We start from the raw sequence: 26,635 nt of genomic DNA on the forward strand, positions 1-26,635 counted from the left end.
AACCCTAACCCTAACCCTAACCCTAACCCTAACCCTAACCCTAACCCTAACCCTAACCCTAACCCTAACCCTAACCCTAACCCTAACCCTAACCCTAACCCTAACCCTAACCCTAACCCTAACCCACATGCCCTCTAACACTGTTCCAACCTAAACTTCTGATCATTGCATTTCCGATCAGGATATTGTAGAGGACGGGGATCATGTAGTCACAAGTGCAACCTCTCGTCACTAGTACTACGCATGGCGCCTGGCTCTTTGTTAGCCTCGGTGTTTACTTCCTCAGCGGCGCCCCAAACGCATGGCTGATGCCATTGACCGTCGCTGTACTAGTAGTAGGTATTACCCGTAAGCAACTTTCCGACAAACGCTGAATGTTTCTTGGCTCTGATATCCTCGGCGCAACTTAGGTACTGATCAACTGAGAAATACCAATTCTCAATTACCATGAACCTCCACTGCGGTCAGGTACCGTGGGAAGAGGACGCAGGCCGTGGTTGCTTGTAAGCGATAAACACAGCCGCTGCCACGGGCATGGCCAACTTAGGTAAGAAGCCTAACTGAAGCAGCAATCCACATTTTCTTTGCATCCGCGAAGATGATGTAGAGCGAAGCTTACCAGCACTTTGATTACCCTCTCGAAATGTCCGTGGCGTGCCCGAGACGTGGCACTCAAAAGTTGCCTCTGTTGGGAGTACTACCTACGCGGGATATTTTTTTACAGTTAGGTTTGCCTAGGTATCGAGAAATTTATCTGAGCACGATTCAAAGTTGGCCATATAAATGTTGGCATGCGGCTTGCAGAGCTGCTTGATGCGTAAAGCGCGATAGTCCAGAATTTTGCCAATGCTCACTCCCTTACTCTTGTGCAACTTCTCTCTTGCAGCTAAACGAGCCTTCCAGACTCAGTCAGTATTCTAAAGCGTCTCTCGCTCTCAAACCGCCAAGCAAGCTTTGTTCCTTCAAGACTGATCATGACGACCATAGTACTTATGGCCTAACAAACACCACTTCCCATACCCTGATTCCTCCTGGACACGCGTGTATGACACCTTCTCACTCTTCTCCAGGTGCATGAATACCTATAATAATGTAGACGCTGGTGACATCCGAATGCTCAACTCATACCGGATTGTCAGAATCAACCCCCTCCCCCAACCTCCCCATCCTGACAAACCTCCCATCTTCCTCCCCAACCCATTCGCCTCTCGGCATAACCCAAGCCAAGATCTTCGGCCGGCACAGTGCCACAAGAAAATTTCGCGCACAACCTTCGTCGAACGGTCTCCTCACATCTCCTTCACCTTCCTGGGGACGGAGGACCGAGCCACGTAGGTATTCGTGCGTCGACTCACCCCGGGCGATCAAGAACAGATGGTAGCCGCACAGCGCACCAGGGAACAAAGACGCCAACAATGCGTAAATGACGAGGAAGAGGGAGATTGCGGATGCGGCGTGGTCTGTGCGGAGTGAGTGCGGGAAGGAGGTACCGGGGGATGAGTGACGGGTGTAGTGGAGGATGACGTGGGGCAGGGTCGTTGAAAGGGTTAGGAGGGAGAGGAGAAGGAGGGATGTTACGAAGGTGAAGAAATAGCGCTGTTCCGATCATTAGCTTATGCGGCATGAGGGGAAGGGGAGATGGGGGACATACGTAGTTTCGACGCCCAACACACGTATTCAGAAATTTGCAATGATGATCCGTCCACTCGATACACGCATCACAATATTTGCAGTGACTCGTTCGCGGAGGTCGATAAATTCGGCATGTCGTACAGTACTTCAGGTTCATTTCGACCTCGACCGGCTTTCCTTCCGCATTCACAACCTTCCGTCGACGGCGGTGTAAGAGGGGAAAGTGCGAGGGTGAGCGTGGTGTGAGGTGTGTCGAGAGCGGAAGCGGCCAGTTGTGAAACGAATCCGTCGGCTCCCGATCCAAAATATCCAGATTCCGTGGCAAAATCCCAGGATCAGTCCACCCAGCCTTCCCAAAACTAACCAAACAGACCAGTACCAAATACGCATAGACCCCAACGACAGCCGGGCTGATATGTTCCCATATCCACGGCGCTGTGAAGCCGAACCATAGACCGACTGGGATGATGATGATTAGGAGGGTGAGGAGGGAGGCGGGGTAGTGGTAGCGGGATGATTGGAGGCGCCCGTTGAGGTGGTAGGTGTGGGCGTGGGGGGTATGGTGGTAGTTCAAGTCGGCCTTCAGCTTCGATTTCGATTTTGATTTTGTCTTGAGAAGGGGCGTAAGAGGAGGTTGGCCCGGTGAGATGAGGGGGTCGGTGCTTGGGTGCTGGTTCCGAGGGGTTTGGGCGGGTAAGGCGTGGATTTGTGTTGAGGAGGCGAAGGTGTGGGGGGTTGTCGGGGTCGTTGGTAGGGATGTTGTTGGAATTGGTGGTGGAAGGGGGAATTCTGTTGTTATCGTGTTGGTGTGGATGCTTCTCGATATGATATTAGGACTTGGTATCGATGAATAGTCAGGGTGTTGTGTAGCCGTAGTATTCACAGTTGTAGGTGATGAAGATGGGTTCGCAGTCAAGGTTGAGGTTCCATGCTGGCTCTCGAGCGCTGTATAAAGAGTTGTAGACGCAGTTTCCGCTTCAGTACTTGTCGTTGAAGCAATCGGTATTCCTCTGGCTTCAGCGAAGCTCGCGAATGTCGGCGACGATGCGTGCGCAACTGCTTCCGTGATTGATTCTGAGCCTGGCTTCGACCCACTTTGGGAGCGAATGGCCCGTTCGCTCTCTGCCATTGACCTCCTGGTTCCAGTCGAACTCGGAGTAACCGTTGACGGCGCCTCGGCCAGTGCAGCTGTGATGGACTCCATCTCCAAACCTAACCCAGCGCGATTATGACGATCCGTGCTTTGCGCAAATGTTGGACAGCAATACTCATTCAAACCAGAGCTTTCCCATTCTCTGCCCTTCTCCTTGTTACCTGGTATTGTCCGTGAGTGCGGCGCAGGTGGCTCAACCTTAATATATCCCCATACAGCTTGTGTTCACGCTTCACGCGTCTCCCCTCCTCCGACTCCTCGGATCATCACAGAAAATAAAAATGGTCAGGGTTGTAACACCATCCTCCCTCCCCTTAGGTCTACTCGCGAAGAAGAGGCTTCATGAAGAGGAATCGCCTGCGCCGTTAAGGAGACGGACGCGTTCGAGTTTTGGGACGGGGTTGAACGTGGGGTTGCCTACTCCGCCCCTTTCTGCAACTGAGACGTCAACTTCTAGCTCTCCCCCAGCGTCGCGATCGCGTCGTGAGAGGAGTCCGAGACGTGATTCTGGAGTGTTGGCGGTGGCTCTTCCGAAGAGTTTGAGGTCGACCGCGAAGGTGCGTGGGAGGACTCTCCGTACGGTCGCGAAGGAGATTTTGTATAATGAGAACGAGGCACAGAAACGACAAGAGGCTGTAGCGAGGAGAACATCGCTTCTTTCCGCGATGGTGGTTGAGAAGAAGTCGATTTATGCCGAGTCGAGCTCGGAGGAGGAAGGTGAGGACTCAGACGAATCCGGATCAGAGTCGGAGGATGAAAGTGGAAGCGAAAGCGAAAGCCAAGGCAACCATGAAGGAGTCAACACTAAGCCCCGGAAAGTGTATCGCACGGAAGGACTCTATGTCGGTCTCCCAACACCTGCATCGTCCATCTCATCACCACCACCACCAACCCGCCGCGCCTCGACCCGCACCCGCACTGCCACCTTCAAATCCAAATCTCTCTGCAAACCCAACCCCCGCGAACCATTCTGGCCTCTCCCAATGTTAGCCGGCGCACACCTCGTCGACCCCTCCACCTTCCGCCCTTTCCAACTCCCCCACAACCTCCACGCGCCCTCCATCCCCCGTCCCCGCGCCCCCAAGAACTACCGAAAAATTCTGAAGAATATCTATGTCGACGTACCGCGCTCAGCCCTCCTCGTACCACCCTCCGACCGTCCGTCATGTTCGTGCGAACCCGGAAGTGGGTGTGGTGATAATTGCTGGAACCGTGCTCTATTCTGGGAGTGCGACGACTCGACTTGTGCATCGGGGCCTGGATGTGGGAATCGTGCGTTCCAGGAGATGGATGCAAGGGAGAAGGAGAAGAAGAGGAATAGGAACGTGGAGGTCGTCAAGACAAAGGACCGTGGCTGTGGGATCTGCGCGTTAAGGGACTTCGATGCGGGGAGTTTGATCGTGGAGTATCGTGGGGAGGTTATCTCAACCGAGGAGTGTCAGCGACGAACCATGGAGCGTATGAAGGCTGCCAAAGCAAAGGCCAAAGAAGCCACCAAGGGGAAGGGAAAGGTAACAGGCGGCGGCGAAGACCACTACTTCCTCGCCCTCCACAAATCAACCATGATCGACGCCCACACCCGCGCAAACGAAGGCCGCTTCGCGAACCACTCCTGCTCCCCTAACGCCAAAGTGGAAAAATGGTACGTGAGAGGCGAACCACGGGTTGGGATTTTTGCATGTGAGAAAGGAGTGGGGGTTGGGGAGGAGATTACGTATGATTATTGTTTCGAGTGGTTTGAGGGGGCGGTGGAGCAGGAGTGTAGGTGTGGGGCCGTGGGGTGCAGGGGATTTATCGGGAAGAAGGGGAGGGTGGAAGACAGCGATAGCGAGAGCGAGAGTGAGAGCGAAAGCGAGGAAGAGGCGGATGTCGTGATCAAAGGGTTACGATTAAGCAAGAGGAAAAGTATCGGATCGGTTGCTTATGGTCCTGCAACGAAAAAACTGAAGACCAACTCAAAAGGCTTGCTAGGGAAAGCCATGAGCAAAGTTGTGAGTGCCGCGAAACGTGTTTTTGCTCCTGCTGTAGCTCCGAGGTCCGCTGCCGAGGTAAAGCGGAGACCGTACAGGGGAGATAGGAGGTTGAGGAGGCGTTGAGTGAATTTGGTATTGAGACGAACGGGTGGTATGGGTTAAGGACATGGTTCATTAGGAGTTCTTTTGGATGGGTTATGCGACATGGACAACGCTAGTTAATTCGTGTAATAACATGCAAGTTTGTATTATGGAAAAGTATCAATACTTGCATGAAATGTCTGGTAGGGAGAGCACGACTTGGCCCTTGGAACTTCAGATCTTCGGACAACGTCAGCTCAATCCCTTTGTGAACCACATTAAAACTCCAATAAACCCAGTTGCAAATGTCAAAGTCACTTCATCGTACACTCCCCACCTACGCCTGCATCGCATCCCCATCCAGAACCCCCCCAATCGTCTCCCTAATCAACTCCTCGATCCCCCTCTCTTCGGTCGCCACAACGCTCAAGCGCTGACTCACAAAACCCACTTGGTCGTCACTCAACTCGTCGAAACGGGGGTGTGAAACGATTTTTGACCATACTTTGGGGCAGGACATCGCTGTTGGGGGCAGGACGGGGTGGGAGGATGTTGTGTGGGTGTGGAGGTAGGAGGAGGAGATGGAGGAGACGGTGTCGGGGCTTGAGGGGTTGCCGTTTGGTCCGGCGGAGGGTGAACGCGATGAATTTCGACCCAGAGGGAGAGTGTCGGGTTTGGGAAACTCAAACCGCGCCGGAACATTCGCTTCAGGTTTCAACTCCGGACTCGTTATCCCCGCCTGCCGCAAAACCTCATTCTCCATCTCCAACCTCGCAATCTGCTCTCTCAGCGTCTTGTTCTCCTCCGCCGTCAATGACGTGTTTTCCCTCAACTCGTTCAGTTTTTGTTCGAGTTCTTTGACGTGTTTTTCTTTGCGTTCGCGGAAGGCGCGTTGGGCTGCGCGGTTTTGGGCTTTGCGTTTGTCGAGTTCGGCTCCTCCGTTGGTAGCTGAGAGGGTATCTGGAGTGGGTGTACCGAAGGAGAGGTCGAGGGGGAGGGATGAGGTGTTTGGGGAGAAGGATTGGAGGAGGGGGTCGGATGGGCTGAGTTCTGTTCGGAACGATTCTGTCAGCTGCTGTAGACAAATAACACAGGTCCTCAAAAGGAATACGAACGTGGTACGTGACCGTTATTGAAGAATAGCGACGAGGGGTCTATTGACGCATCATATGGAGGATATTGTGCTGCGTAGTCGCCCATGTTGCCGTTCATACCCGGACTTGAGAGATGACTGATATGGATGAGAGTTGGAGGAGTGATTCGAGGAGAGTGAATAGATAGCTCTTGATTCGTAGGATGATATAGATCTGGTGTATATGAGCGGGTAGGTGCTGCAAATAAGGTTTCGGTCGGTCTAATGCGAATACCGGGGCGCTCGTGCTCGAGGCCGCCACTCATGGTGGAGAAGGGGTCAAGGAGCTTTCAGATTGTAGAAAGGGGTGGTATATATCTCTCATATAGAGGATTTCATATCATTACGGGCTTGGGCAGTTTTTCCATGTTTAAGCTGGGCTGGGTGCTGCACTCGTGTACTGCGTCCTACAGCCTCTACGTTACACCCTCCTCGACGATCTTCTCCCTCCAAACTCCCCTCGATCTTCTCAATCCACAATGTCACCAACACCACCCATCCCCTCCCCTTCCAACACAGCCCTGAAAAAAACCCAATACCCCCCCGGCGTAATCCTCCCACCCCCCGACATCCGCGACATCGTCGAAAAAACAGCAACCTACGTCGCCCGCTCCGGCCCAGCATTCGAGAGCAGAATCCGAGATACCGAGAAACATAACTCAAAATTCGCGTTCTTGAATCCCGCCGATCCATATTACCCGTACTACGCTCACAGACTCAGTGAGATCCAATCTGGGTCGACGGCGGGGTCGGGGTTGAACCCGGATCGTGAATCGCGGTTGAGGACGAGTGCGGCGGCGAAGGATGTGGAAGCGAAAGAGAGGCAATTGGATGATGCGCCGGAGGCGCCGCCGGCATATAAGTTCTCGGCAAAGTTACCGGCAATATCCGCTCAAGACCTCGATATCCTTCGCCTAACCGCACAATTTGTCGCCCGTAAGGGTCGCGGATTCCAATCTTCGCTCGCAAACCGCGAGGCACGGAATTTTCAATTCGACTTCCTCCGACCAAATCACTCACTCCATCCCTACTTTCTTGCGTTGGTGGAGCAGTATACACAAATCCTTATCCCACCCACCCCACATCCAACCATCGAACTCCAAAAGAACGTGGAAGACGTCTATGCCCTCCTACCACGCATCCAATCCCGCGTCAATTGGTCGAAACATCAAGCCTCCCAACAAAAGCGCCAAGCAGAAGAAGACGAGAAAGAGCGAATCGCGTACGCCGCCGTAGATTGGCAGGACTTCGTGGTGGTGGAGACGGTGCTATTTACCGACGCAGACGAGAACGCCGAGCTTGCACTTCCAGTATCGCTGAACGACCTTCAGAGCGCTACACTGGAGGAGAAAGCGCGGATGCGAGGAGAAACCCTAGCTATTGAGGACGTACCGGTACAGGAGGAGGAGGAAGAAGTCGCGATACCAGTGCCAGCTCCAGCGGTGGCAGAAATCGACGAAGAAGCACAATTCATCCAACAACGCATGCACCAACGCGAACAAGCCCGCCTCGCCCACCAAACCGCAACCACCCTCCCCCCCAACATGAAAATCCGCCCTTCCACCCACGACCCCCGCACCCGTACCCCCCACCCCTCCCAAATCGCCACCCAACTCTGCCCGCGCTGTAATGCCCCCATCCCCGTCGACGAGATGGCAGAACATATGAGGATTGAGTTGTTGGATCCACGATGGCGGGCACAGAGGAGTGTGGCGGAGAGTAGGGAGGTTGGGACGAGTAATTTGTATGTGGAGGATGTTGTTAGGAATGTTAAGAGGGTTATGAGGGGGGAGGAGGGGGAGGGGGTGAGGAAGAAGCAGAGGGAGGCTTGATTTGGGGGATGCAGTGTGAGGGAGGATGAGGTTGGTCGTAAGGTTGGTATTTATCGGATTTACCAAAGCCCCGTCGTTACTTGGGGCCGGATAGCGATAGCATCTCGAGCAAAAGCATAAGAAAACGCCTACAACCAGTCCTTCCTTTCCCTTCCATAAGCTCAAGCTCACATGACTCTCCCAGACCTCACCCTTTCCCTGTAAGAGCCACAGACTCTCCCCAACATGTATAGTCATAAGGAGAGAGGGAATGAAGCTGTTGTGGGGTGGAGCGACGTCGTAGTCTTCCGCGCACGGGGGTTACAGTAGGTCAGCGCCGAACTGCCTGCTATACGTATCCTGACAGCTGCCACCACCCCTTAGCTGTTATGTTTTGCTGTCCCTTCAACAATGGCCAATATAACTTCATACTCCCCCTTTCTCTTGCTGCACCTCCCTCCAATACCTTTCCGCAACCTCCCCACCCCTCACCCCTCCTCCCCCAAACCACCAGCCCTCAAACCTCCTCACATACTTCGCAACCGGATTATCCCTCTCGAAACTAAATGCGTCCGTCAAGATCGTCGTCAGACCGCCCAAATTCCCGTAGTATACGTCCGTGAGCCGACGATCGCCGACGAAAGCTATTGTGTGTGGGGGGTGGGGGGAGAAGTGCGCGAGGAGCGCGTCGGAGCCTGCGGGTTTCTTGAGTGTGTGTTGGAGGACCTCGACACCGAGCCCAGGATGTACGATCCGCTTCTCTGCCGTAAAATTCGGATCGTCCGGTGTTCCCAACGAGTTACTGACCACACAAACATTCTCCCGCCCAAAAACCCTCTTACACTCCTCCCATCCTCCCTCGAACTCACTCCATATCTCATCCGCGTACGGTGCGGTAAGGGTGTTGTCTTTATCGAATGCGATGGCGCGGATACCGGCGCGTTTGAGGGCGGGGAAGGAGATGTGGGCGATGGAGGGGAGGTGGAGGTGGGGGGTTGCGAGGGAGGGGGAGAGGAAGGCGCGGAAGGAGAGGAGGATGCCCTGGGGGTTGAAGGACTGGACCATTGCAATTGGGTCAAAGATTGGATTTTGCACGGTTTTTGGGTACGTTGTCGCTGCGACCGGTGCCCTCGAGCTCGCCCTGCCTGCGTTTGCACGGCCGCGAGGAGAGAGGAGGCTCGCCGCTCAAAAAAAAAAGACGACGCTTTATCGATACCTAACGACGATAACGACTTCTCGAATTTGAAGTTTACGGCAATTTATACGATCACCAGTCTTTCCTAAACGAGCCTGCCAGTACCCTTTTCTTCACAAATCAGACCAGATCAGATCACAATGGCCACAGCAATGGATCTCGACACCACCCAACCACCCCTCCTCCTCCCCGGGGAATCCCTCCCAGAAGACCTATCTACAACCACATTAAACCCCCTCCGCCTCGGTCCCGGCCTCTTCCTCTCCCACGACCCTACAAATTCCTCAATCCTCCCTCAAAAAGCCGGCCGCCTCCAATCCCCAGCACCAAAGTCCTATTACATCGAATCTTCTCAGAAGAGATATGTCCCAGCCGTAGGCGAGAGCGTCATCGCCCAAGTAACCGGAAAACATGTCGAAGGGTACAAGCTCGACATTGGATCCGCTCACGCCGCACAACTCGATGCCCTCGCCTTTGAGGGCGCGACGAAGAAGAATCGACCAATGCTCAATATTGGATCATTGGTTTATGCTAGAGTGACATTAGCGAACAAAGATATGGAACCCGAACTCGAATGTGTTGATCCCACCACAGGAAAGAGCGCTGGCTTCGGCGAGTTGAAGGAGGGATATGTCATGACCGCCTCGCTCTCATTGTGTAGACGGCTCTTGATGCCAAGCCCACCCGTGCTCTTGGCGTTAGCGGGACAAGTCGCGTTCGAGATCGCGGTGGGTGTTAATGGACGGATATGGGTGAAGAGTGCGGATGTGGCGACGACGATTGCGGTTGTGGAGGCGGTTAGGCGGAGTGAGTTCTTGAGGGAGAGTGAGGTTGGGAGGATGGTGAAGGAGGTTTTGACGGGGGTTGGGGAGAGGGCACAGCATGAGTAATGGAATGGGTGTTTGCAATTGGGTCGAATAAGTGGAGAATAAAGCAATACGCTATCTAAGCGAAAGTGAAAGTAACCGCAGCTGCCGGCCCGAGAATGATGTGGTCACAAATGATAAAGAAAAAACAAACGCATACTATGCTTCCTGCCTTCCCCCTTCGACATCACATCGTTCGCACCGTCTCAATTCTCATCATCATCCTCCGCCAACAACCTCGCCCTCTCCGAATCCCCCTCCGGCACCAACGAATTCCAATACCCCGTCAACGGCACACTCGTCTCCGGATTCCTCATATGCGCAATCAACAAAATACTCCCAAATACCGCTTTACTCATCACATCCAAAACCGCGTACGCAATAATCTCTGCATCGACTCCAATTTTCCTGGTTCCTTCTCCGAGTGCCCAGACGATGGGGTATGCACACCAGAGGGAAACTGCGTAAAACCCGAGCGTGTCGTAGATCTTCCGAACCCTCCCTCCCCTCGCCTTCGCATGCCTCCTGGCCGTAGTCGTAAGTAATCCAACAACATACAAAAACAACACCAAACTCATCACGAACCACCCCCACCTCGCCTTCCCATGCCCCGTCCTCCTACTCTTCAGCCCCGCAAACAATCCAAGCAAAATCATCCCCTGATCCGCCGTCGTGAGGAGTATGATATCGACCCATCCCATCCCCGCCAGGAAGGCTAGATCCATGAGGAGGAGGGGGGTAGTGAAGAGCCAGTCTACGTAGCGGGCCCAGAAGACTTGGCGGTAGGCGTGGACGTCAGCGGAGTCGTGTGGGGTTGGGATACAGGTTGAACCGGAGTGGGTTGCCATTGCGTAGTATGATACCGCGGCGATGAGTGTGACCGTTGTCGTGATGTAGTGGAAGAGGCGGAGTGACTGCACTCACATATCAGCATCTCCAGCTACGGGATTGGATGCAGGATAGTCAAGCACCTTCTCGACACGGGAGGCTAGGAAGATGAAGAACAGGGAGGAAAGGAGGAACACGGCGTATGTAGCCCAGAAGACGGAGTACCCGAGATGGGAGGCGGATTCGCAGGTTCCGTTGGGTGGGTATGGGTAGCGATGGCCTGGAGCTGGGGGTGCGAGGAATTCTTCCATCGTCGATATTTGTTCTTTAACTGAGCTGGGTTGTCAAATGTAGTTGAAGGGATGGACAGGGTTATATACGAATCCGAGATAACCTTGGCGACAGGCGTGAGACAACGGGTATACCGGAGACCTTGGGTGGGGTAGCTGTGGGCATTACGTATTCACTGATCAGGTGCTTCAATTGCCAATATAATTCCCGTCATCACGATTTGTGGAACCTGGAAACTTGAATTTAGAACTCGTGAGTCACCAGCTGATACGATCCATCGTTGCGGCGACGGTTGCCTTGTGTGGTGCGCCGCAACGGTTGGACGTTCTGCCGCTCACCTGATCGACCGACGGGTAACAGCGATCCGTGTCCACGATGTTCAAGCTGTGTCGTTTAACTCGGGGTGACGACAACCTTTTTGCTAAACACAATTGCTTCCTTGAAGATGCTCCAGACGTGAAGCGAGGTTTGAAAGCGTATGGTTGCAGAATTCCCACGGATCTTGTTTTCATGAATATTTTTGTAATTGCGACAACGAGTCTGAACAAAGCGTCATTGGTGTAATGGTTAGCATTGAAGCCTTCCAAGCTTTAGTTCCTGGTTCGATTCCTGGATGACGCAGTTGTTTTGACTTTTGGTCTCGTTCCACGTGCACAAACACTCCGTGGTAAGCGTCAAGAAGCGTTCAATAATTCATCGTCCTTTTGTCAGCTTTCTCTCAGGCGCATCATACACGGCGGCCCGGTCTCCCACCTGCACGGCTGACGCTGGAGCCCTGACACGTACCGCGACCGACAAACGTATCGCGTACAACGAAACACAACCACCAAAAATACAATCCCCCCCCCCCCCCCTCATCGAACGATAACCCGACTCTGCTAACTGCGCCATCAATTATTTACAAGCTCATTGCTCGGCTAGTTCTCGATCATGAGCGGTTACAAGAAGGACGAGGATATCGGTACGCTACGTCGCCCTCCATGATGCGATTTGACACGTGCTGATCAATTGCGAACAGAGGCAACTCCTTTCACGTCGATCGATAAGACGACTGTGTTCCAGGAAGCTAGGATCTTCAATTCCTCGCCTATCTCGCCCCGGAAATGCCGCACCCTCCTCACTAAGATCGCATACCTCCTTTCCACCTCGACCTCCTCCGCACCCGTCTTCACCAAAGAGGAAGCGACGCAGCTCTTTTTCGGTGTCAGTAAGCTTTTCCAGAACAAGGATGCTGGATTGAGGCAGATGGTCTACGTCGTCATCAAGGAGTTGGCGAGTGTTGCCGAGGATGTCATCATGGTCACGAGTTCGATCATGAAGGATACAGCTATGGGAAGCGATGTCGTGTTCAGACCTAATGCCATCAGAGCATTGTGCAGAGTTATTGATGTATGTCGGCCTCTGCGTGGAGAAGACTGGGTTTGCTAACGCCGGGTCGCCCAGAGTACTACCGTCCAAGCAATCGAGCGACTCATCAAGACCGCGATCGTCGACAAGCATGCTTCTGTTTCGTCCGCCGCTCTGGTCTCCTCTTTCCACCTTCTTCCTATCGCGTCCCCGATCATCAAGCATTGGGCCAACGAGACGCAGGAAGCCGTCACCGCGTCAAAGATCATCACCATGAATGGACAGCAACTCAGCGGTGGAAGTTCGATCGCTCAGTACCATGCCCTCGGCTTGTTGTACCAGATGAGGAGTGGAGACCGTATGGGCGTCATCAAGATGATTACCCAATTCGGCTCCTCAGGCTCCAACAACTCCGGCGGAGGAATGATGGGTAAATTGCTCGGAGGCGGTGGAAACGGCTCGTTGAAGTCTTCGGCTGGATTGGTCATGTTGATCCGTTATGCCGCCAAAATCGCTGCCGAGGACCCGAACCAGCGCGCAAGCATGGTCGGTATCATCGAGTCCCTCCTTCGTCATCGCTCGGATATGGTCAACATCGAGGCGGCAAAGGCCTTGCTCGACATACCCAACGTACAAGAATCCGAGGCACAAGCCGCGGTCACCTGTTTGCAGCTCTTCCTTACAAGCCCCAGGTACGCCGCCAGATTCGCAGCGATCAGGACCTTGAACAAGTTTGCGATGAGGAACCCTGCCGCGGTTAGTGTCTGTAACCCCGATATCGAGGGCATGATCGCAGACAGTAACCGGAGTATCGCAACCTTTGCTATCACCACCCTCCTCAAGACCGGAAACGAGGCTTCTGTCGATAGGTTAATGAAGCAGATCCAGGGTTTCATGGGCGACATCTCGGACGAGTTCAAGGCCACCATCGTCGACGCCGTGAGGTCTCTCGTGCTCAAGTTCCCCGCGAAGCAGGGTATCATGCTCGCTTTCTTGAGCGGCGTGTTGAGGGATGAGGGTGGTTACGACTTCAAGAGATGTGTCGTCGAGGCTGTGTTCGACATGATCAAGTTCGTGCCGGAAAGTCGTGAGGAGGCGTTGAGTGTCTTGTGTGACTTTATCGAGGATTGCGAGTACTCCAAGCTTGCTGTACGAATCTTGCATCTCCTTGGACAGCAGGGACCGGGTATGCCTATGCCGAGGAAGTATATCAGGTACATCTACAACCGAGTCGCGCTCGAGAATGCGTTGGTTAGGGCTGCGGCGGTATCCGCCCTCGCGAGGTTCGCGGTCGGAGATGTAGATCAGGGCGTCAAGACCAGCGTAAAGGTCTTATTGGCGAGATGTATGGATGATATCGATGACGAGGTGCGTGATCGTGCTGCGTTGGCCTTGAGGTGTGTCGAGAACGAGGAAATGGCAAACAAGTTCGTCAAGAACGACGCGGTCTTTTCCCTGCCTGTCCTGGAACAGCAGCTCGTTCTTTACGTGTCTGATACCGGATCATTCGAGAAGCCTTTCGATATTAAGCAGGTTCCTGTTATCACAAGAGAACAGGCCGATGCGGAGGCTTTCCAGAAGAAGACGCAGGCGACTACTATTGTCGGCTCGACATTCGGTACTGACAAGCCTGCTGCCAAGGCAGCTGCTACTGTTGCTTCCGTCGGTGGAGCAAGCGCACCGGTCGAGGATGCTACGAGTCGGTATGCTCAGGCTTTGGCTGCTGTACCCGAATTCAGCAGCTACGGCGCAGTTCTGAAGAGCTCCAGGGAGGTCGAGCTTACGGAAAGGGAAATGGAGTATGTCGTCAGTGCCGTCAAGCACGTCTTCAACGAGCACATCGTCTTGCAGTTTGACGTCCAAAACACCATTCCCGATACTATGCTCGAGAACGTATCGATGGTTGCGGTACCGGAGGATGAGGAGTCACTTGAGGAGGAGTTTATCATTCCTTTGCCGACGCTGACGGAGGGCGTGCCCGGGACTATTTACGTTGCGTTCAGGCGTGTGGAGCCTGAGATGTACCCCATCACTTCATTCACTAACACGCTCAAGTTTACCACGAAGGAGGTTGATCCAACCACAGGAGAGCCCGAAGAGACCGGCTTCGATGACGAATACCAGGTCGAGAACCTCGAGCTCGTTTCCGGCGACTTCATCTCACCAACATTCATCGGTTCCTTCACACAAGCCTGGGATGCCCTCGGCCCCGCAAACCAGGCAACGGAGACGTACGCCCTCTCCTCCCTCCCCTCACTCGCCGAAGCAACGAAAAACGTCGTCGAGGTCTTGGGTATGCAGCCACTGGAAGGCACCGACTCGCCCACCTCCACGACAACGCATGTGGTCAAATTGAGTGGGCGGGCGACGGGTGGGGAGAAGGTGTTGGCGAGCGTGCAGATGGTGTTTGCGTCTCAGCGGGGAGTTACGGTCAAGATTACGGCACGGGCGGAGAGTGAGGGTGCGGCTGCGTTGGTGGTGAATGGGATTGCATGAGGGAAAAGCGGTAGTGCTTGCTGGGAGGAAGCGTAGAACAGTTAACTTTTAACTACTTGCCAATTAACGCAACGCACGCACGCTCACGCTCACGCTCAATGACAAGGTCGCGCGCGCGGGCCAAGTGACGATGACGTCACCACGAGAATTACTTAAAGAGTCACCCGGAGCCAGCAGCACCGACGCATACACTCCCCACCAACACACCGACGCATACACTCCCCACCAACACACCGACGCATACACTCCCACCACACACACACAGGACGTCTGTCTCCCTCCGCCCCGTCTACCCAGGACAATGCTAACCAGCCGAAGTAGTCATACGAAATGGCCACAAAAGCTTCCTCCGCCGCCGGCACCTTCAAACGCTGGGGCCGCCGCGACCCAGAACTCTACGGCATGCTCGCTATCGTCGGCGGCATGTTCGCCTGGGCCGGTTCCCATTTCGCCCGCAAAAACGGAACTTCGGAAACCGAAACCGAGGTTGTACACCCCGTTCACTCCGCTATGCCTTGGGAGGGCGACGCCAGCGACAAATCGGGGAAGGATTTCAAGTACAAGTATCATCCGGGAGGCGATACGAGTCGGGAGCCGAAGGAGGCTCCGGGGGCTTTGACGAGGAAGGAGGTCAAGGTCAGAAATGTGGATCCGGAGGTTTTGGAGAAGTTGAGTCAGAAGTAAGGCAGGATGTGGATGAAGCGAGTGTTTGATTTATTTGTCAGGTTTGAGATGAGAGAGAGCATTGTTTTGAGTGATGTACGATTGCACAGAAGTCGAAGAAAGTGTACGATCAGGGATCGTGTCCGACGACGCGAGAGAAACATGGGGATTGAATTGGGATTAGGATCGAACAGTTACTATCACTATACTCTTAATGCGAACACCGTTCACAAACACTACACAAATATAAAACGTTACATACAGATACTCCTGTCGCATACGTACGCCGTCGTCGGTGGTCAACTGCAACGCGCGCCGACGTCCTCGAGCAAGGGAAAACAATTCCAAGAAGAGGACAACGCAGCATTGAACAGGTGAGAGTCAACGCCAGACAATTGCGATCGCACCACCACCATGAGATCCATCATCTTTCCCCTGCTCTTCCTCCTCATCCTCACCCTCGTCTCTGCCTCCCGAGACTTCTACAAAATCCTCAACATCCCCCACACCTCCACCCCCCAACAAATAAAATCCGCATACCGCTCCCTCTCCAAAAAATGGCATCCAGACAAGAACCCAGATAACCCAGACGCACATTCCAAATTCGTGGAGTTGGCTGCTGCGTATGAGGTGTTGTCCGATCCGGAGAAGAAGGAGGTGTATGATAAGTTTGGGGAGGAGGGGTTGAGTCAGCAGGGAGGAGGAGGAGGGGGACGGGGGGGCCCGGGTGGTGGTGGGGATCCGTTTGATATGTTTGCCAAGTTCTTTGGTGGGAGTGGGCATTTTGGGCAACATCGGCACCCTCAGACGCCGCGTGGTCCGACGCTCGAGACGGTCCTCGCTGTTCCACTGCGCAATCTTTACACTGGCTCAACCATCCCGCTCTCCCTCGAAAAACAGCAAATCTGTACGGAATGTCTCGGTACCGGCGCAAGAAGTGCGGAAGATGTCGTAACATGTGGACAATGCCGTGGAAGCGGCCGAGTCATCAGAAAACACCAACTCGCACCCGGTATCGTCCAACAAGTCCAAATGGGCTGCGATAAATGTGGAGGAAAAGGAAAAGAGATCAAACATGTTTGCACAACCTGCCGTGGCTCAAAAGTAGTCCGCGGCACAACCGAGTTCGAGGTCGAGATTGAGCCCGGGATGATGAAAGGCCATAAAATCGTATTCGAGGGCGAAGCGGATGAGAGTCCGGATTGGGAAGCAGGCGATTTGGTCCTCGTTATCGAAGAACAAGAGCCTACTACATCATCGCCCTCCTACCCCTTCCGTCGCCGTGGGCAAGATCTGTACACCACTGTCCTTCTACCATTACAAGATGCCCTCCTCGGCTCGTGGACACGGACGATCGACCTGTTCGGACAGCGTGCTATCACGCTCTCCCGCGCACGGGGTGAAGTTGTTCAGCCGGGCTACGTGGAGGTTAGGGAAGGGGATGGGATGCCGGTGTGGGGGAAGGAAGGGGAGTGGGGACGGATGTATGTTGAGTATGTTGTTGTGTTGCCGGAGGGGAGGGGGGAGGTGTTTTTGAGGGAGTTGGAGGAGGTGTTTGGGAAGGAGAAGGGGGGAAAGGATGAGTTGTGAGGTAGTGCATAGAAGAACGTTAAGGGGGGTTGAGTGGGAGCATGGTTATAGATTGATATCCTCTAGCATATGTCACGGATTTATGTTGTCCGATCATAGCTCACAAGAATCAATGTTTCCCTATAGACTTCTTCAGTGGTTGTCGTCGGTTGCTTCATGAGCAATCTACGTATACGCGCACAGACCACCACCCAAACGGACGACACTCTACGCCTTGACGACGATGGCACGGCCTGGCATAAAGTGAGATGCGATGGCTATGGCCTGGGCGTTGCGCCATTGGCAATTCCCTCTCTTACTCAGGAGGTTTAAGTATCCCCCAACCGTCGCTATTCTTCAAGAGGGAGTTTAAGGGTGTAAGTGTGGGCAAAGTCGACGTTCAACTTCAACTCCCAGGAAAGCGCTTGTACAGAAACGAACAGCCAAGATGTGGTGCGACTGCTGTTGCATCGTACGTCGTCCTCCTCCCCCCTTTTCTCTCTTTTCCCACCCCTCTAACCAGGTGTTCACAGGTCCTCCCTCTCCGCCTGGGCGCAATCATCCTCTCTTCCCTCATGCTAATCTACCAAACCATCGGCCTCTACCTCCTTCACACCTACTCCTCCATCCTCCCCTTCTCCACCTACGAAACCTACTTTTACCTCGCCACCTCCGCTCTGCAACTCCTCACAACCTTCCTCTCGCTCGTCGCGCTCGGGATTCGGTCGTGGGTGTTGACAAGGATGGCGTGTTGGACGTGGTTGCCGTTGTTGTTGTTGGGTGGGGTCCGGGGTGGGGTTATGGCGTATAGGTTGCAGAAGGGGGTGTATAGTGTTGAGTGGGTGTGTAACCAAAACGCTACATCTACGCTCACTGCCAATTCGTCGTACATCACCAACACCACCACTGGGATCGAGAGTAAGATATGTGCGGTGGGGGCACAGGCGGTTGTGGAGTATGCTGCGATCGCATTGGTTGTGGATTATGTCCTGATGTGTTATTTGGCGTTTTTGGTGTGGAGGTATCGGGCGTATCTGTTGACGTTGGCGAGGTTTCCGAAGGCATGTCGGGCGTGTATCTCTGAAGGGCACTTACTGACACTGGCGGACAGATTGATTATGCCTCGTTGTATACGTGAGGAGGAGGGATGCTCTTTGTCGATATCGATGTTGGAGAAGGGAATGGCAGGGGTGTGGGAACTTTCAGTGAAGCCGGAATTGACAGGCGGAGTGTCAGACGACACGGACGATACTGATGAAGAATATTGCTATCAAATTCAATCAAATCCTTACTCAAGAAATATGGCGATCCCCCACGACTTCTCTTCGCTGTAAATTACTGCACGGCGATAACTTAGAAAACTTGGCGCCGCCGTACGTACCGTACGTCAACAGCTGACCGCAGCCTGACAACTTGACCGATCAGGTATACGTTACAACCACATGCCCGAACGGCTGTCATACCTGACATCTTAAACGATACTATCTATCTCGTCTCGTCCTGAAGTCAATAGCTATAGCTAGACAGACGAAGCGTCTGATCAGCACAGCATGCCTCGCTACCTAAGCATCCTTGCCCCCCTCGCAATCTTCTTCGTCCTCTTCCTCATCAGCACCTCCTCTCTCCCACCTCTCTTCACAACCCCAAACGCCCGCATCATCCTAACCCACCCCTCCTCCTCGCCTCCATCCTCCCCCTCCGATCCCGACCGCGGGCACCCAACCAACAAGACCTTTGACGCACTTGAAGCACTTTTCGGACCAACGATCCCACCTACCGGAATTGTTGGACAGTTGTTTTTGGCGGATCCGCGCGATGGGTGTGGTGTTGGGAGTCTTGTCGGTGGTGAAGCGATGGTGGATAAGATCGTTGTCGTCCTCCGCGGTGGAGCCTGCACATTCCTCCAGAAAGACCTAAACGCGGCACGGATACCTGGTGCGAAAGCCGTGCTTATTGGAGACGTCGAAAGGAGACCCGGGGAGCGTGGGTCTGGGGGTGAACTTGTTAGGATGGGTCCTATTGCTGATGGTGAGACGATTGAACTCCTCAATTCAACGCCAAGGCGTGTCTCTAATTGTGTGCTGACAACATTGTCTTACAGCTCCCCTCCCAGCGCTCTTCATCTCCCACACAACGTACACCCACCTCCTCTCCGCCTTCTCCCCTCCTTCCTCCCACGACCCCTCCCTCGGCCACCACCCTCCACAACCACCTACGCTCCACATCCTCCCCTCGCCCTCTCCACCCCTCCTCTCAACCCTTCTTCTTCTATTCTTCTCACCTCTTACGCTTCTTTCGGCACTGGTGTTCTTGTGGGCCCTTCGCCGGAGACGGGAGAGAGTCGCAATGAGGGCGAGTGAGGAATGCGTCAGACGAATGCCGGTACGAGTCTACGGCGCAACCTCCACCTCCCCATCCACCTCCACCACAACATCTCCACCCAGCACGGCACCTGCGTCGCCTGGTACTGACCTACCCCTCACCTCACCCACGGGCACCCCACCTGCCCCCGTCCCCGCCTCAACCCCAACACCCCCAGCCCCACCGTCCCTCCCCTTCTCACCTCCTCAACTCGAAAAGCACCCCGACTGCCCAATCTGCCTCGAAGACTACACCCCAGGCGAACTCCTTCTCACGCTCCCCTGTGGACACGAATACCATAAAGCGTGCGTGGAGCCCTGGTTGGTGAAGCGGAGGAGGGTGTGTCCGATTTGCAAGAGGGATGTTAGTGTTGGGATTGGCGGTGGGGGGCAGGGGGAGGGGAGTCAGAGGGAGGGTGGGGAGGCTGTTTGAGATGGAGCAATGGGTGAACTGGATGGGGTGCAGGTTGTGATGATTTTTGGGTCTGATAGGGCAGGAAAAGCGGCGGGGGAGGTTTAGGTGTTCATTTGGTACGGAGTCATATTGGTTTACGACAGGATCTGGATTCGGATATGGTATTGGTTATTGGCTATCGGTGTACGAGCGTAGCTTTGTTGTTACTCTTTTCTGAATTTCAATTGGTTTCTTTGTTTTCCCCGACTTCTTAGCCGTCTTCATCATGGTTTACACATAGAAAACAGTCTTAAAGTCAAGAAGATGTCGTTTCAAACCAATACATTAAACAAAGTGATGGCACAAACCAACGAAAAAGAACGAAAAGAGCCTTCAGCAGCGACAGACGAAACCAACACACCCCACAACTCCCTCGCAACGTCGACGGAACCAAGAAAAGCAGAAGTCCTCCACTCCCGATCACGACCCCCCTCCTCACGGACCTTCTCTTTCACCCCTGTTTTCTCCCTGCCATTGTCGAGAGAAAGGTTGCAATTTCGTCTTCGCATCACCATCCATGGCTCATAAACAACAAAACGAAAACTGCCCCACTGGATCCTCAATCGCACCTAACCCTCTGTACACGACACGTTTCCCTTTTTGGCACCCACGACACCGGTATTACATAACATCCCCAGAAGCCGCCGTCCCGCCGATATAAAGATCCAGTCTTGCAGTAGAAAACAAACAATGAGTAACACACCCAAACAACAAAACGAAAAACCAATAACGAAAGCAAAAGAGTAGAGAGCCCGATAGACTCATACGTAACGCCCCCGATAAGCAAAGAAAGTAAGGTCCACGTATACGGGACCTCACATCGAACGAGAGAAGGGCACGAAGAGCAAAAGAGAAACCCCCGGCAATTCAAGCGAAAGAAAGTGTCTGATCCCCTTCTCTTCGCTCCCCCTCTCAACAAAGCTCATCAAAACAACCCCAGACGCGTTTAACCAACATTCACATCACTCTCCTGTTTCCTCACTTAGTACCACCTCTGCTGGGAGCCAGGCGCGGGTGGACCGGGCTGCCCAGGCTGCTGCTGTCCCCGACTCTGACTCCTCAACAGACGATCACTGCCTGACGACTGCTGAAGACCAATCTGCGGCTGCTGGGTAGTCTGGATACCCTCCGGAACGTTGCTCGAAATCTTCCTTCTGGGAGGGTTGACGACGCCAGCGCTGGAAACACCAGTCCCTGGGGTAGCCTGAGCAGAGGCATTAGCGGCAGAAGCGCGAGTGGTACGCTTGGGCGGCTCGCCGTAGCCCTGGTCCATGGCCATACCGTTGCCGGGAGCACCAGGGGAGACGACCGGCGCCTGCTGAATCTGAGGCAACTGCTGTCCGGGTTGCTGCTGACCCTGGTCACCCTGCGGCCCATCGTAACCGGGCTGTCCGGGCTGTTGCTTAGAGTACTTGAAGATCGTCCAGTCGAAGACGTAGTCGTACTGGAAGCCCTCTCTCACGAACAAGTCCCTGAACAACTTACGGAGGTAAGCGTAGTCGGGCTTGTCGTCGAAACGCAGGGAACGAGTGTAGTTCAAGTAGATACCGAACTCTCCAGGGAAGCCGCGGCACAAATGCTCCGTAGGGGTGGTCATCTTCTTCTCCATGATACGGTCGTACTTCTGCTTCTTGGTGGCAGCCTTGAGACCCTGCCAGGGGAGGGACCCACGGCAGAAGTACATCATCACGTAACCCAAGGACTCCATATCATCACGACGGGACTGCTCGACACCAAGATGAGTGTTGATGGAGGCGTAACGAGCGGTTCCGGTGAGGTTCTTGTTCTCGCGGTAAGGGATGTGTAGGTGAGTCTTGGGGTCGCGGTACTTCTTGGCAAGACCAAAGTCAATGACATTCACTTGGTTGCCACGCTTACCGATGCCCATAAGGAAGTTGTCGGGCTTGATATCACGGTGGATGAACGACTTGGCGTGGATGTACTCGATGCGGGAGATCTGTCCAACTGGTTAGGAATCACACAAGCTATTCTGGCACCAGTGGGACTTACCAACTGATCAGCCAACAACAACACCGTCTTCAACGAGAACTTCCGGTTACAGAAGTTAAATAGGTCCTCCAAACTAGGACCCAGCAAATCCAAGACCATAGCATTGTAATCACACTCAACTCCGAACCAACGCACGAAAGGGATACCAACACCACCCTGGAGAGCCTTGTAGACGCGAGCCTCATACTCCAACTGCGGGTGCTTGGCCTTGACGGACTCGAGCTTGATAGCGATTTCCTCACCGGAGATGATATTGGTGCCGAGGTAAATGTCACCGAAAGAACCGGAACCGATTTTACGGCCGATGCGATATTTGTTGCCTATGAGAGGTTCTTAGCACACTGCCATTGATACCGGGAACAAGGTATAGGGGTATATGCTGTCATCTCGGGATGATTGCGTAACGTCATATGCCGACGACAATAACCCCCAACGCGCCATCCCAACAGCATACACCCTTCCAAAAGTAACTTACCTACGCGAAGATCCATGGCCATCTCAATTGCAATTGCTTATTGTCGATAAACCGTGTTTTCGCTCCGTGTAGACCGTGATTCAGTTCGCGTTTCCAGTCAGGAGAAAGGATTGCGCAGTGTCGGATGGTCGGAGAGAACGAAGATCAGATAATGAGTATTCGTCGATGGAGAGGAGGGAAAGGCTCGTCGTATATGTGCAATGGACGTAGCTCTTTGTAAGGGGAGAAGGTATGGCAAGCGGGCGTTGGTGTTGATGACCCGCAGCAGGTCAAGATTTAGGGCTGCATGTCGCCTTGCCGTGGTGGAGTGACTGTGATGGAGTGATGTGAAGGTGATTGTTCTTTTATAACATTTGAAGAATATTTGTTTAGTTGTACATTATAAGTTCGATGTGTCATCACATGTCATCGTATCACGTTTCACGATCCCGTTCCCGTTCACGTCTCATTATTCACGGTCACGGTTCACCGGTTCATTGTCGTCGCTAAGTCACTGAGTCGCCGTCGGATCCTTTCTCCTCATGCTCGTTGTTGTTGACTCTTCGTGCAGACCCTCACCTCCCTATGCATCCCTCTCCTCTCCAGCTTATCAGATGACACGGCTTGTACTGTATTCAACCTGAACCAGGCATATGATTGCTGCTGATGATATGCTGTTGACGCCAGTTCTAGGATGGAGGTTATTGTTCAGGATAGCAAACAAGCTATGGCTATAGCTGTTAATACATTCATTCGTCTATCTTCCATTTGTAGCGAAGTCCTCCCATGTCCACCTCAACTTCCTCACCATGTCCGCTTTGTTCATCGGCTTCCCATTCTTAGGATAAGCAGCTCCAAGTAACCTCAGACCACCCTGGATCGTGTGGATGTTCTTTTGCTTTAACTTGCAGAGGGCGTAGTCCTTGAGGTTTTCGGAGGCTGTGCAGGACTTGAACGGGTTCTCCGTTCTCTCCGCCCTCGCTATCTCTGCCTTCTCTGCCCTCACCAGCCTCGCCTTCTCCTTCTCCGGGTTTGGTTTCCTGCTCAAGGTCAACGCTGACATCAAAGTTAACAGCTACCATTGAGGAGACCCGATAAGAATGGGTCACAACCACAACCGGTTTGACAAGACCAAGATACTGAGCTATAAACTTCACACAATCATGAAACTCCCCTTTCTTGGGGCAGGGAAAGAGGTTGTAAAATGGGAAAAGATGTAGGGAGTGCACGCGCGATGTGCAGGCATGGGATGCCAGGGGCTTACATAGAGCGTTTACCCTTCGACCTTACTCTGCCTGTACCGAGCTCCGCACAAAAGTTATAGACTTCCCGCACCTCGATCCCCCTCGAGCAGAACCATATGATGTCTGAGCAACTCGCCGAGCAGACCGCAAATCTCTCCGTCTCTGAGGCCCCCGCCGCCGTTGCTCCCTCCGCTCCCGCGACTGCCGATGCTCCTGCTGAAGGTGCTGAGCCCGTTGTCCTCGGTGAGGACGGCAAGCCCCTCTCCAAGAAGGCGTTGAAGAAGATGCAGGAGAAGGCCGAGAAGGAAAGGAAGAGGAAGGAGCAGGAGGCCAAGCAGGCCGCTGAGCGTGCCGCCAAGGAAGCCGCCGAGGACTTTGCGAAGGAGAACTACGGAAAGCAGGCTATGAACCAATCTACCAGCCGTTCCGGCACCAAGCGTGCTCAACTCGCCGAGATCAGCGGTGCGAACGACGGAGAGGAGGTCGTCATCCGTGCTCGTGTCCACACTTCCCGGTTGCAGGGTAACACCATGTGTTTCTTGTCTCTTCGTCAGCAGCAACACACCATCCAGGCCCTCGTCAAGGCCAACAAGGAGACCATCTCTAAGCCTATGATCAAGTGGACCGGCTCCATCAACCTCGAGTCCATTGTCCTCGTCCACGGTGTTGTCAAGAAGACCGCCGAGACCATCAAGTCCACCTCCATCCAGGACGCCGAAGTCCACGTTTCTAAGATCTACGTCATGTCCGAGGCCGCCCCTCAACTTCCCTTCCAGCTCGAGGATGCTCAGCGCTCTGACGAAGCTGCCGACGAGCTCGGTCTCCCCAAGGTCGGTCTCGACACCCGTCTCAACAACCGCGTCGTCGACCTCCGCACCACCACCAACCAATCTATCTTCCGCATCTCCTCCGGCATCTGCCAACTCTTTAAAGAATATCTCCTCTCCCAGAGCTTCGTCGAGATCCACACCCCCAAGATCATCGCCGCTGCCTCTGAGGGTGGTGCTAACGTCTTCAAGATGAACTACTTCAAGGGTAACGCATACCTCGCCCAGTCTCCCCAACTCTACAAGCAGATGCTCATCGCAGCCGACTACGAGCGTGTGTTCGAGATCGCACCTGTTTTCCGTGCTGAGGACTCGAACACCCCCCGCCACATGACCGAGTTCATCGGTCTCGATTTCGAGATGGCTTTCGAGGAGCACTACCACGAAGCTGTCGACGTGATCGAGGGTCTCTTCCTTGCCATCTTCCGTGGGTTGAAGGAGCGCTTCTCCGCCGAGATCGCTACCATCCGCAAGCAATTCCCCAATGTCGAGGACTTCCTCCTCCCCGAGACCCCAGTCCGCCTTACCTTTAAGGAGGGTATCCAGCTCCTCAACGACAACGGTGTCAACGCTTCCCCCCTCGAGGACCTCTCCACCGAGCACGAAAAGACCCTCGGTGCCCTCGTCCGCGAAAAGTACAAGACCGATTTCTACATCCTTGACAAATTCCCTCTCGCCGTCCGTCCCTTCTACACTATGCCCGACCCCAACGACCCCGAGTACTCCAATTCTTACGACGCCTTCATGCGTGGACAGGAGATCTTGTCCGGTGCTCAGCGTATCCACGACCCTGCGTACCTTGCACAGAGAATTCAGGAGATGGGTGTTGACCCCAGCACGTTGCAGGACTACATCGACGCGTTCAAGTACGGTGCGCCACCGCACGCTGGAGGAGGTATTGGATTGGAGCGTGTCATTTTCTTGTACCTCGGATTGGAGAACATTAGGAGGGCGTCTCTGTTCCCTAGGGACCCCAGGCGTTTGACTCCTTAAGTAGAGCGAGAAGGAAAAGGGTACGATGTAGGATTATGCAGATGATAGAAAATAATATAATAGCATTCCGCAGAGTCTCATCTGTCCTTGTTCCAGCGTGATCTTGATTTTGTACTTAGGGTTATATATCAGGTTGGCCGTCCCGCTAGTGTGGTGTAGGAATTCCCGTTTGCGGCATTCCAGTTCGCACGCTGCCGTCCCACCGCACCGACGTCACGACTACCCTTTTCGATATTTATCTCCCACATCCCATCCTTTCTTCTTCGAACAGATTCTCATCTCTCAAACCTACCGCAGCCAGTTTTCACCAGAGGATCGACTCACGATGTCCCAGATCGTCCACCTCGACGTCGGTGGTACCAGCTTCAAGACCACCTACGAAACACTTACCTTCCATAACGCCTCAAACTCCTTCTTCCCGCGCCTTCTACACTTCTCAACCGACGAGAACTTTGGCTCTGCCAACAGTGCGATCTTCATCGACCGCGATCCTGAGAGGTTCAAGGTGGTTCTGAACTACCTCCGCTCCGGCGAACTACAACTTCCGCCCCACTGCACAGCCTCCGCCATCGCGTCCGAAGCTGACTTCTTTGCCATCGACGGTCTCAAGAAAGAGGCAACGGCGCTTGCCTCACCGATTGGTTCTGCTGGGGCCTCAGATGTGGTCGATTTCGCGACCCTCCATCAGCAAGAGTTATGGATCATTCAGACGAGGGAAGACACCCCTCACAACTACATTGAAAGAAAATGCCTCCTCCGCCACCCTGTCTTCCCCTCCCACTCGCTCTTCACGATTTCTCCCACCACTGGTTTCTCTTGGGTCAACTCAGAGTACGTCTACTACCACATCAAAGACTCCATCAACTGGGCCGACTCAAAAGACTGGCACAGCACCCGGCCCGATGTCTTTCACTACGAGGGCTTGAGTGCGGTTGATGAGGAGGGGTGGTGCTGGCATTGGCAGGGAGGGCAAAAGTTGGGGTTGAGGTATGAGGGTGAGGAGAATTTGAATATTAGGGTTGCTGTTATGCAGAGAGGGAAGAGGATGCCGCATTTGACGACGGGGATGGATGCTCCTCCCAGGCCGCTTGAGTTCTAGGTCGTTACCATTTTGATATGAAATTGCTGTATATAGGCTGTGGGAAGCAGTTCCCAAGAATAGAGAGTTAGCCATCAATAGCGTGATTCTCTTATGGATGTCTAAGTGACAGATGCGGATGCGAAGCATATGAAGCACATGTCACCATCCCCTCTTA

At 53.8% G+C, this 26,635-nt stretch overlaps 16 protein-coding genes and 1 non-coding gene across 17 annotated transcripts; 12 read left to right on the forward strand and 5 right to left on the reverse strand.

Moving 5' to 3' along the window:
* Window positions 1-1,122: 1,122 nt before the first annotated feature.
* SAICODRAFT_96827 (zf-DHHC-domain-containing protein) lies at window positions 1,123-2,935 on the reverse strand (the record flags this gene model as incomplete). Its single annotated transcript, XM_019172069.1, has 2 exons — window positions 1,652-2,935; window positions 1,123-1,596 (listed from the first exon to the last, which is right to left on the reverse strand). Exons 1-2 carry the CDS (start codon window positions 2,834-2,836, stop codon window positions 1,123-1,125), a joined length of 1,659 nt encoding a protein of 552 aa, XP_019021581.1. The 5' UTR covers window positions 2,837-2,935.
* A 1,208-nt stretch (window positions 2,936-4,143) lies between these two features.
* SAICODRAFT_43535 (SET domain-containing protein) lies at window positions 4,144-4,581 on the forward strand (the record flags this gene model as incomplete). The annotated part of the gene is made up of 1 exon (XM_019168741.1): window positions 4,144-4,581. A coding segment is annotated over one exon (438 nt), but the record flags the coding sequence as incomplete, so codon positions are not given.
* A 518-nt stretch (window positions 4,582-5,099) lies between these two features.
* SAICODRAFT_31798 (uncharacterized protein) lies at window positions 5,100-6,182 on the reverse strand. The gene is made up of 2 exons (XM_019168013.1): window positions 5,955-6,182; window positions 5,100-5,889 (listed from the first exon to the last, which is right to left on the reverse strand). Exons 1-2 carry the CDS (start codon window positions 6,037-6,039, stop codon window positions 5,177-5,179), a joined length of 798 nt encoding a protein of 265 aa, XP_019021583.1. The 5' UTR covers window positions 6,040-6,182; the 3' UTR covers window positions 5,100-5,176.
* Window positions 6,183-6,450: 268 nt separating this feature from the next.
* SAICODRAFT_9749 (Surp module) lies at window positions 6,451-7,803 on the forward strand (the record flags this gene model as incomplete). Its single annotated transcript, XM_019172111.1, has 1 exon — window positions 6,451-7,803. One exon carries the CDS (start codon window positions 6,451-6,453, stop codon window positions 7,801-7,803), a length of 1,353 nt encoding a protein of 450 aa, XP_019021584.1.
* A 150-nt stretch (window positions 7,804-7,953) lies between these two features.
* On the reverse strand, window positions 7,954-8,982 carry SAICODRAFT_169212 (HAD-superfamily phosphatase). Its single transcript, XM_019165720.1, has 3 exons — window positions 8,306-8,982; window positions 8,208-8,235; window positions 7,954-8,142 (listed from the first exon to the last, which is right to left on the reverse strand). Exons 1-3 carry the CDS (start codon window positions 8,845-8,847, stop codon window positions 8,104-8,106), a joined length of 609 nt encoding a protein of 202 aa, XP_019021585.1. The 5' UTR covers window positions 8,848-8,982; the 3' UTR covers window positions 7,954-8,103.
* Window positions 8,983-9,399: 417 nt separating this feature from the next.
* On the forward strand, window positions 9,400-9,867 carry SAICODRAFT_31799 (uncharacterized protein; the record flags this gene model as incomplete). Its single annotated transcript, XM_019168014.1, has 1 exon — window positions 9,400-9,867. A coding segment is annotated over one exon (468 nt), but the record flags the coding sequence as incomplete, so codon positions are not given.
* Window positions 9,868-9,955: 88 nt separating this feature from the next.
* Window positions 9,956-11,185, reverse strand: SAICODRAFT_96841 (family A G protein-coupled receptor-like protein). Its single transcript, XM_019172070.1, has 2 exons — window positions 10,815-11,185; window positions 9,956-10,757 (listed from the first exon to the last, which is right to left on the reverse strand). The coding sequence occupies exons 1-2, from the start codon at window positions 10,980-10,982 to the stop codon at window positions 10,050-10,052; spliced, it is 876 nt and encodes a 291-aa protein (XP_019021587.1). The 5' UTR covers window positions 10,983-11,185; the 3' UTR covers window positions 9,956-10,049.
* Window positions 11,186-11,511: 326 nt separating this feature from the next.
* On the forward strand, window positions 11,512-11,583 carry SAICODRAFT_t155. The gene has a single exon. It is a non-coding gene; the product is annotated as a tRNA-Gly (tRNA).
* Window positions 11,584-11,820: 237 nt separating this feature from the next.
* On the forward strand, window positions 11,821-15,045 carry SAICODRAFT_96843 (Coatomer, gamma subunit). Its single transcript, XM_019172071.1, has 3 exons — window positions 11,821-11,923; window positions 11,981-12,351; window positions 12,406-15,045. Exons 1-3 carry the CDS (start codon window positions 11,893-11,895, stop codon window positions 14,803-14,805), a joined length of 2,802 nt encoding a protein of 933 aa, XP_019021588.1. The 5' UTR covers window positions 11,821-11,892; the 3' UTR covers window positions 14,806-15,045.
* Window positions 15,046-15,135: 90 nt separating this feature from the next.
* Window positions 15,136-15,489, forward strand: SAICODRAFT_9753 (uncharacterized protein; the record flags this gene model as incomplete). Its single annotated transcript, XM_019172114.1, has 1 exon — window positions 15,136-15,489. One exon carries the CDS (start codon window positions 15,136-15,138, stop codon window positions 15,487-15,489), a length of 354 nt encoding a protein of 117 aa, XP_019021589.1.
* Window positions 15,490-15,814: 325 nt separating this feature from the next.
* SAICODRAFT_96846 (DnaJ-domain-containing protein) lies at window positions 15,815-17,179 on the forward strand. Its single transcript, XM_019172072.1, has one exon. It carries the CDS (start codon window positions 15,883-15,885, stop codon window positions 17,056-17,058), a length of 1,176 nt encoding a protein of 391 aa, XP_019021590.1. The 5' UTR covers window positions 15,815-15,882; the 3' UTR covers window positions 17,059-17,179.
* A 61-nt stretch (window positions 17,180-17,240) lies between these two features.
* SAICODRAFT_84695 (uncharacterized protein) lies at window positions 17,241-18,334 on the forward strand. Its single transcript, XM_019171376.1, has 3 exons — window positions 17,241-17,509; window positions 17,571-18,098; window positions 18,149-18,334. Exons 1-3 carry the CDS (start codon window positions 17,486-17,488, stop codon window positions 18,173-18,175), a joined length of 579 nt encoding a protein of 192 aa, XP_019021591.1. The 5' UTR covers window positions 17,241-17,485; the 3' UTR covers window positions 18,176-18,334.
* Window positions 18,335-18,587: 253 nt separating this feature from the next.
* On the forward strand, window positions 18,588-19,397 carry SAICODRAFT_27442 (uncharacterized protein; the record flags this gene model as incomplete). Its single annotated transcript, XM_019167029.1, has 1 exon — window positions 18,588-19,397. The coding sequence occupies one exon, from the start codon at window positions 18,588-18,590 to the stop codon at window positions 19,395-19,397; it is 810 nt and encodes a 269-aa protein (XP_019021592.1).
* An 11-nt stretch (window positions 19,398-19,408) lies between these two features.
* On the forward strand, window positions 19,409-19,998 carry SAICODRAFT_31801 (uncharacterized protein). Its single transcript, XM_019168015.1, has one exon. It carries the CDS (start codon window positions 19,414-19,416, stop codon window positions 19,828-19,830), a length of 417 nt encoding a protein of 138 aa, XP_019021593.1. The 5' UTR covers window positions 19,409-19,413; the 3' UTR covers window positions 19,831-19,998.
* An 835-nt stretch (window positions 19,999-20,833) lies between these two features.
* On the reverse strand, window positions 20,834-22,358 carry SAICODRAFT_27443 (kinase-like protein; the record flags this gene model as incomplete). The annotated part of the gene is made up of 3 exons (XM_019167030.1): window positions 20,834-21,808; window positions 21,862-22,181; window positions 22,337-22,358. The coding sequence occupies 3 exons, from the start codon at window positions 22,356-22,358 to the stop codon at window positions 20,834-20,836; spliced, it is 1,317 nt and encodes a 438-aa protein (XP_019021594.1).
* A 1,244-nt stretch (window positions 22,359-23,602) lies between these two features.
* SAICODRAFT_169392 (aspartyl-tRNA synthetase) lies at window positions 23,603-25,455 on the forward strand. Its single transcript, XM_019165723.1, has one exon. The coding sequence runs from the start codon at window positions 23,676-23,678 to the stop codon at window positions 25,377-25,379; it is 1,704 nt and encodes a 567-aa protein (XP_019021595.1). The 5' UTR covers window positions 23,603-23,675; the 3' UTR covers window positions 25,380-25,455.
* Window positions 25,456-25,704: 249 nt separating this feature from the next.
* On the forward strand, window positions 25,705-26,478 carry SAICODRAFT_27446 (POZ domain-containing protein; the record flags this gene model as incomplete). Its single annotated transcript, XM_019167031.1, has 1 exon — window positions 25,705-26,478. One exon carries the CDS (start codon window positions 25,705-25,707, stop codon window positions 26,476-26,478), a length of 774 nt encoding a protein of 257 aa, XP_019021596.1.
* Between the last annotated feature and the right edge of the window lie 157 nt (window positions 26,479-26,635).

This window comes from Saitoella complicata (assembly GCF_001661265.1).
Source record: "Saitoella complicata NRRL Y-17804 unplaced genomic scaffold SAICOscaffold_25, whole genome shotgun sequence".
Lineage (NCBI taxonomy): Eukaryota > Fungi > Ascomycota > Saitoellomycetes > Saitoellales > Saitoellaceae > Saitoella > Saitoella complicata.